The sequence below is a fragment of the Homalodisca vitripennis genome, chromosome 4, assembly GCF_021130785.1.
Source record: "Homalodisca vitripennis isolate AUS2020 chromosome 4, UT_GWSS_2.1, whole genome shotgun sequence".
NCBI classification, from domain to species: domain Eukaryota; kingdom Metazoa; phylum Arthropoda; class Insecta; order Hemiptera; family Cicadellidae; genus Homalodisca; species Homalodisca vitripennis.
The window spans coordinates 24,655,764-24,665,000 of NC_060210.1; the positions used below are offsets into that span (position 1 = coordinate 24,655,764).

At 32.3% G+C, this 9,237-nt stretch overlaps 1 protein-coding gene across 1 annotated transcript in view; it reads right to left on the minus strand.

The window, feature by feature from the left end:
* Nucleotides 1–8,561: 8,561 nt before the first annotated feature.
* Nucleotides 8,562–9,237, minus strand: part of LOC124360962 (basic proline-rich protein-like) — a gene marked incomplete at its 5' end in the record, with an annotated part of 3,953 nt that continues 3,277 nt past the window's right edge. Inside the window, one exon of the mRNA XM_046814998.1 lies at nt 8,562–8,588. Coding sequence (XP_046670954.1) covers nt 8,562–8,588 — 27 coding nt within the window. The remainder of the gene's footprint in view (nt 8,589–9,237) is intronic.

Sequence of the window (9,237 nt, forward strand, 5' to 3'; positions counted from 1 at the left end):
TATATAAGCAAGATTACATTCGATGATGGTGTATTTCACGCCATGGAGGTTGGCGTTGGCCAATACGACTAACCCATACACTTGAAATTTTACAAGAAGCATAATCTTTATATAAGCAAGATTACATTCGATGATGGTGCATTTCACGCCATGGAGGTTGGCGTTGGCCAATACAGGCTCTGGTTCTTTTTCGTTTAAGGGCCAGCACCTTACAAACATACTATACCTGACTAACAGTGCATTTAATCGTTTTTTTTTTTGTTTTTTTTGTGTTATTAGTTCGTAGGGCAGTAGTCCAGGTACTACTTATAGTATAAACTCGTCTTATCTTATCAGTGGTAAACGCGCGTCGCTTATCTTTTGCCTGTAATGAAACCAGCGTTAGTTCTGTCTGAGTTTTGTGTGTATCAATAAAGCGTGGTGAGTTGATCTGGGCTTGGACTTTGCAAGCTCGAGTTAATTTTTTTCTAAAAGAGCAAGCAGCGCAAAGCGCTGCGCAGCGGGCAAGCATCGCGTGATCTGAGTTTTGAATAGGCAAGCTAGGGTCTTTTGTGATGGCCCTTAAACGAAAAAGACCCCAGGCTCTCGCTAATCCGCCAGATTAAGACCACAGTATTGCCGGATTATTGGCAGGCCATCAATAAAAATGTAGAAAATGTGTGTTTTACTACACGGAACACTATTAAAAAGTACTAATACTGTACTCGTGTACTAAATTTTAATGAAAGGCATTGAAACATGTTTTTTAAACATTCTTCTTACGTATGTAATAATTGGTTTTTACCAGTACTGTACCATTCTAGAAATAATCATAACCGTAACTTACGTATGTAATAATTGGTTTTTACCAGTACTGTACCATTCTAGAAATAATCATAACCGTAACTTACGTATGTAATAATTGGTTTTTACCAGTAATGTACCATTCTAGAAATAATCATAACCGTAACTTACGTATGTAATAATTGGTTTTTACCAGTACTGTACCATTCTAGAAATAATCATAACCGTAACTTACGTATGTAATAATTGGTTTTACCAGTACTGTACCATTCTAGAAATAATCATAACCGTAACTTACGTATGTAATAATTGGTTTTTACCAGTACTGTACCATTCTATAAATAATCATAACCGTAACTTACGTATGTAATAATTGGTTTTTACCAGTAATGTACCATTCTAGAAATAATCATAACCGTAACTTACGTATGTAATAATTGGTTTTTACCAGTACTGTACCATTTTAGAAATAATCATAACCGTAACTTACGTATGTAATAATTGGTTTTACCAGTACTGTACCATTCTAGAAATAATCATAACCGTAACTTACGTATGTAATAATTGGTTTTTACCAGTACTGTACCATTCTAGAAATAATCATAACCGTAACTTACGTATGTAATAATTGGTTTTTTACCAGTACTGTACCGTTCTAGAAATAATCATAACCGTAACTTACGTATGTAATAATTGGTTTTTACCAGTACTGTACTGTACCGTTCTCTGACTAGAAATAATCATAACCGTAACTTACGTATGTAATAATTGGTTTTTACCAGTACTGTACCGTTCTAGAAATAATCATAACCGTAACTTACGTATGTAATAATTGGTTTTTACCAGTACTGTACCATTCTAGAAATAATCATAACCGTAACTTACGTATGTAATAATTGGTTTTTACCAGTACTGTACCATTCTAGAAATAATCATAACCGTAACTTACGGTGCGGTAGGTCTTTTCTATTGGACTAAAGAAACTTTATATTTTTTTGTTTCTTGGCTTTAAAAGACACTTTTAATAAGTACTCTTGAAGCCTCTTTAAAACAAGAATATCACTAGCAGACACGTAATTTTCTTCTGCCCACTTCACAGAAGTTGCAAAGGCGTTCATAGCACCATTGGGCAAAGCCGGTAAAACAAACCACTCTCATCTGCGCTATGGACTTGCTCGGGAGTTATGTCTAGTTCCTCAATGATTTGCTTAATCTTTCCCTCAAATGGTTCGACTGCAGCAACACCACATGATCAAGCAGTTGTTAAATACCCGTCGTACTTAAAAACCGTATTTCAAAACGCTTTTTGAATTTTTTCTAACCATTCTTCGCTTGCTTTGAAATCGATTTCTCCATGTCTTACTCATAGAATACCTTACGTAGCATTCTTTTCTTTAAAAGTCTCCCCTGAAATAGGTGTATCCTGTTTCGTTCTTAAAGAAATCAAGCATATAAGCTATCCTCTACCTGAGGAAAGTCGCCCTTTTCATATTATCACTGCTTTTAGCACAAAATAAATTTTTTCACTGTTTTTCGTATGTGATGTATCATTGTGACACCATATTAATATGCAAGTGTATCTCCTTTATCAAGTCCCTTTAAACTCTCGTTCTTCTGAAACATAATAAAGGTTTTATGTTTTACACTGACACATCTTTCAATTACTGTCTTGAAATATAAGTTAAGCACAAACTACAACAATATGCAGAGCAGCAAAAACAAAGGTAACACTCGCACTGTTAACGTGAACAGCGGATAAACTATGAGACAACTGAGCGATCGTAGTTTGTTTGTTAACACAGTTTTCAGTGACGTGTTTCAACTTGAATCCCCCCCCCCCACTGTACGCCCGGCAAAATACGTCGGATTACTGGAGTGCCGGACTGGCGGGGTGCCGGATTGTAGAGGGTCTGCTGTATTGATCTTATGGGTAACCAAGATGGTAATGAGAAAATGTCGAATGAATAAATTTGCAGACAACTTGAGCATAACCATATGACATTTTAACATATGACATTTAATATAACACATGCAGTATAATAAAATGGACTTCCGTGTTGGCTGAGCGTTAGCGAAAACTTATCACTACAGGGGCTGAAATATTGTAATTCCTGTCTGTTTTTCTAGACATAATACAATTCCATACAATATTGCCATGTAAATAGCAACTCAGAAACCATTCTCGACTTTTGAATGGAGCAATTGCTGCAGAACTGAGTCATTCCTTATCCGAAATGTTGTTTAAGATTTGAAATATATTACAGAGATGTAATTTCGATGTATTGTATGCTTGATATTCCTACTGGATTGATACATTCCCTCTGTAAATTCCGTCTTAATCCAGAGTAATTGCTTCGCACTCAGCGAATTGTAAGGCTTAGCCGTGGAAGGTGGGGGCGAGGAGTGAGTTTGTGTACAATATCTGAATCTTTGACGGTTGTCAGATAAAAATTGGCCATCAGTTGTTTACGTCAGCCATCAATTTCAATGTAACCAATCATCCATCAGACAGGACACGCTCACCATCCATCTTCATAACTCAGACTTGCCTACCCATAATACACTGCAGGCCACTAGTGACGTCATGCGTTTTACAGTTAACCTTTTAGTAAAGCTACCAACATGCAATTTACTTTTTTATTTAACATTCCAACAGTGTTCTATATTTAAATTGATGACACCTCCAGTACTAATATAAAACGTAGCTAATTAATATTGGGGCGGGCCAGGATAAGTAAATTGAACTGAAGTAAAGTAAACCGAAGATTTCCTTTATGAAGGAGTAAAGAGCAAAGATGGAAAGATCTGTTTTAATTATGCAAACTTTGTTTATTAACAAGCTATTTGCCTTTGAAGGCGCTTGAACTTAGAACTCCGAGTAATTTGAAATATTCGTTTTACATTTCGATAAATCAGTAACGTATTGTTTATTTAGTAATTATGGCTCATTTTCATAATACGTAACATTTAAATAAATCCCACGTTACCGACTTTGCAAATTAATTGAATAAGTGAAATCGCAGAAATTTGTACATTTTTGAATTTTACACCAAAATTTCTGAAATATCTTAATATATTTTCACCATATGTCAAAACTATACAAAATGATACATGTACGTAAAAATATGTTCATGACGTTATTGTAATATGGCATTTAGTAAAATTACCAACCGTTACTTTTTTTATGTTTTGAAATGAAAATACAATTTTTATAATTAAACCAGTACACGTTTTAAACGGAACACACGTTTTTAATAGAATTAATAATTAGAATTATACAGTAGAATTGTACTGAAAAAAATGTGTCTATAGAGGCACAACATAAATTGAAAAAAAGGCTTTTGTTTCACAGATAAAACTTAATTTGACAATATTCCGATAACTATTTCTATTTTATTTATCGCCTGTACCCTTGATTTGGTTTTCCAATGTGTAATTTTGTGTGGTAAAGCATACTCACTTCAATAAACTATACTGTTTTTATGGAAAAAAACAAAAGATAATGTATTACATAATTAATTCAATTGTACTTTTATTAATGAAAAGTAATATCCGTGTTTAGAAACCGGCGCTAATAAATTATTTTACACTAATAAAAGATTAAAACAAAATCTTGGTGATGACGACAAATATATGCAATTAATGATGACAACCTTTACATTCATTGACAACACAGAACGTATGCTCCAGACAGCTCGCGTGGGTTGAAAAGTTTAAACTTCAAAGCTTTTATCGAACCGTGACAGATGAACAAAGGATCAACAATGAGTGAACTGCGCCGGTAATTGCTTCTCCATAACGCTTTGTCCACCTACACTCGCCTGTCAGGTCGATTGGTTTCAGAACTTAGGCAGAATAGTGCGATAATCCCACTCAGCTAATTAGTCGTATTGATTTAAATATCGACATGTGTCAAAGTTGTTCCGCTGTAAAATGAGATTAGGACGAGTTTCGGCGTTGAAAATGAGTGAAATATCGACATCAACTAACTGCATTACTATATTTGTATATAAGTTTATGCGATGTAATGAGGGAATTTGAACATGATAACTAATACAATTTCTAATAATTAAGATTTAATTTCATACGATAGCAGAACTTAGATATCCCTTGGATAGATTAATTCAATATATTTTTACATTACAACCATCCACATCAGGGAAATTGTTATTTCAGCAAATGATCAACATTTAAATATTAACCTAAAATGTTTTGAAAATTCTCAGATAATTTACAACTTTTATTTTTCAAGCCACGTTTGCTATCATTTTTCACCAAGTACGACGTTTTGAAAAACATATTATAACATAGTATCAACAAGGTAGTACAAACATATGATAACATGGTATCAACCAGGTATTACAATATATAATAACATAGTATCAACAAGGCAGTACAAACATATGATAACATGGTATCAACAAGGTAGTACAAACATATAATAACATAGTATCAACAAGGTAGTACAAACATATGATAACATGGTATCAATAAGGTAGTACAAACATATGATAACATAGCATCAACAAGGTATTACAATATATAATAACATAGTATCAACAAGGCAGTACAAACGTATGATAACATGGTATCAACAAGGTAGTACAAACATATGATAACATAGTATCAACAAGGCAGTACAAACGTATGATAACATGGTATCAACAAGGCAGTACAAATATATGATAACATAGCATCAACAAGGTAGTACAAATATATGATAACATAGCATCAACAAGGTATTACAATATATAATAACATAGTATCAACAAGGCAGTACAAACGTATGATAAGATGGTATCAACAAGGTAGTACAGACATATGATATTGTAACATGGTATCAATACGTAGTAGAAACAAATGATAACATAGTACCAAAAAAGTAGTACAATATATAATAACATAGTATCAACAAGGCAGTACAAACGTATGATAACATGGTATCTACAAGGTAATACAATATATAATAACATAGTATCAACAAGGCAGTACAAACGTATGATAACAAGGTAGTACAAACATATAATAACATAGTATCAACAAGGTAGTACAAACATATGATAACATGGTGTCAATAAGGTAGTACAAACATATGATAACATAGCATCAACAAGGTATTACAATATATAATAACATAGTATCAACAAGGCAGTACAAACGTATGATAACATGATATCAACAAGGTAGTACAAACATATGATAACATGGTATCAACAAGGTAGTACAAACATATAATAACATAGTATCAACAAGGTATTACAATATATAATAACATATATCAACAAGGCAGTACAAACGTATGATAACATGGTATCAACAAGGTAGTACAAACATATTATAACATAGTATCAACAAGGCAGTACAAACGTATGATAACATGGTATCAACAAGGTAGTACAAACATATGATAACATGGTATCAACAAGGTAGTACAAACATATGATAACATGGTATCAACAAGGTAGTACAAATAAATGATAACATAGTATCAGTAACGTAGTAGTAACATTATGATAGCATAGTATCAAAAAGTAGTACAAGCAAATGATAACATAGTATCGACAAGGTTATAGAAACAAATGATAACATAGTATCATAAAAGCTTAAGTTAAAAGCTAGTCATGAACTTGTGCAAATGATATTGCATAACAATAATGTTTTAACACCGTGTTCCAGTTATTTAACTTTATAAGTTGTTTAGTCAAAATGATGGTGATCTAAATGCTGAGCGTTACCTCTCGTACATGTTTCTATATTATCATGTAATATAGAATAAATAAATGTTAAAATTTCACATTCGTAAAACCGCTACATTCTTATCACTTTTAATCTCGTACATTTTAAAGTTTGAGAAATCCACACAATGTGAACTATGTATTTACAACAGTCTATCAATAATATACTATTTATAATTTATACATTTCGTCATACGAACAACTATGACCAATATAATTCTGAATAAGCCTATGTACCTTAGGCCGGAATACCTTTATTCCGAAATTTAAAAATTACAGATGCTCGTAAAATATTGTATTCTAACTGTGCCAGGAATATTAATCAAAGATATTAATCAAAATTTATGAGTGATTTTAATCGCGATGTCCTTCTCGGCACAGTTATTTTAAGTATGGGTCCCGTATTTTTATCGTTTATTACAGTCAGAATACGTTAACTTGAATAAAAATAATATGATTTCTTAAAATATAAGTGTAGTAATGCAATAAAACAGGAAAGCTGAGTCTGACAAGGGTTTTTGAAAGAGATTTTCTGACTCCGATATTGAATTAGCTGAAGCATCCTTGAGCCAGTCTTTATCTCCGTTGCAGGATTAACTCGCAAACTTTTGCTTTGCCCTTTAAATAAACTTTCAACAATTGTTTACAGTAATAATGATGTTGAACTGCTTTACAGCCATGCAAACAAAACAAAGGACGACGTGATTCACAATGTTCGAGTATCCGACTTATTACAGTTATTTATAATACACGGTTCACACGACTTACCAGTTTGTATTATTATCAAGAGTTACTGAACTAGAAATTAATATGAAATTTTTTTAATAAAGTAAAATTTTAATATATCATTACACTGGATAGAATATGTTCGTGTGATGTTGCCTTATAACTTTTCAAACTAAAGTCTATTAACAGTTTTATACAGTAGTTAAAAATAGTATTATTTTAAGATTTAATAAGAATTATTATTTTAAAAGCCATTCACTAGTGGATTTTAACTATTTTTATTAATATTATTTTTATTAGATTGTTTGATTATTTATGAAACACAGTAAATCAATTTCCATACCGCTTTCAGTTCAAAACTCTACTGACTATTTAATGCATTTGTCACGCGTAGAACCTGTATTGCCCAGAGACAGTTATTACAAACTAAATTTCTCACTGAGTTTATTATAAAGGATCAGTTAACGGAATGTTCAATAGTTGCGCTAGGTCCCATCAGTAATAGTACTGGGCCTAACCGTTGGATCGCGTAGTGAACTTTGTTTCCGAGAGGCTTTTTATCTTTTCTGTGGCACTATCTTCGAAATCATAAACAGAGGGACTGAGTTCATTTCTAACAAACTGTGAATGCACACTAGAAACAAAATTGGAATAACACGGTGAGGCAAAATTATTGCTCTTGTAAAAAACCCTAACTCAGTTTACCTTTGTGACCAAAACTGTACTTTTGTATTATAATCACAAACTAGTCATTCCCCGCCCCGCTCCGTTACTATCTCATACCTTTTAGCTAACACAGAGTAAAACACCCTTTAAAGGATTTTCGAAAAAGAAAATTATCAATGAAAATAAATTGGATAATAAGTGTTGGAATTAATTTAACAATCATTTAAACGAAGAACAATAACACAGATCCTTAATTTTCCATTTAAGAAAAACAATCAGGAAATTGAAAGTGAAGTTGAAGCCCTTTTTCACGAGAACTAACGTAACTTAGTAGTATGGTGGAGCATTATATCATTTTCAATCGTAGTAGGCACTCATAACTAAACTCTAAATTAAGTCAGTGTTTAAGTTAAGATCATGCAAGCTTTCAATACAGTATTACAAGGTAGCTTGTATTTTCATTAACTATTACATGTGAGTGTAATTTGTTTATCAAACTCCATAAGTATTAAAACAATGAATTTTACTGTTTAAATTTAATCTCGGTTCAATACAGCGCACCATATTTATAATTTATGACGTACTCTTTTTCAATAAATATGTTTCGCAATTCAGTGCAACAATAAATGGATTAATTCATCAGTAATACTTTCATAATCCCTTCATGTTGTTCTTCTCCTGCACAACAATACAAATCATCATTAAAAGTGTTATAGCGTGTTTTATAAAATATATAAATTCTCACTGTTGCATAATTATGTACAATGTGTTTGTTTGTCATGTGCAAAGTTTACAGTGTCAATAACTTTTTCAATCATAATATAATTAGGTTTAGTAATTTGGTCAAAGTGTTACGAATTTCTCATATTAATTCCAAGAAAAGAATTTTATATAAATTGTCTTAAACTTCATACTCCTTAAAGGTATTTTACTTTGGAAAATGTTTATGTAACCAACCATGAAGTCACCAACCAAGTATGAAAAATGTTAACTGCACCCCAGAAATGTAGCAGTTGGCGGTAAAATGTGTTAATAGACCCCTGTGAATTGACTTTATTTCGAAGTTGGTTATTCACCAAAGAAGAAGAATTACACAAACTAAAGAAGACCCCTAATGAAAAAAACATTGATATGTTCATCAGTATTATGAGAAACTATAATACCAAATCTAGATTTAAAACACGGCAAGAATCAACGAACATGAAATACATGATGAACAAACATGAATAACAAGCATTTCCAGGTTTTCATCGTCAGGTCCTCTAGAACCGAAGTTCCTGGAAATAAGTAACGTCTGTTTTGGCATTTGCGTCCTGCATCCCATCGA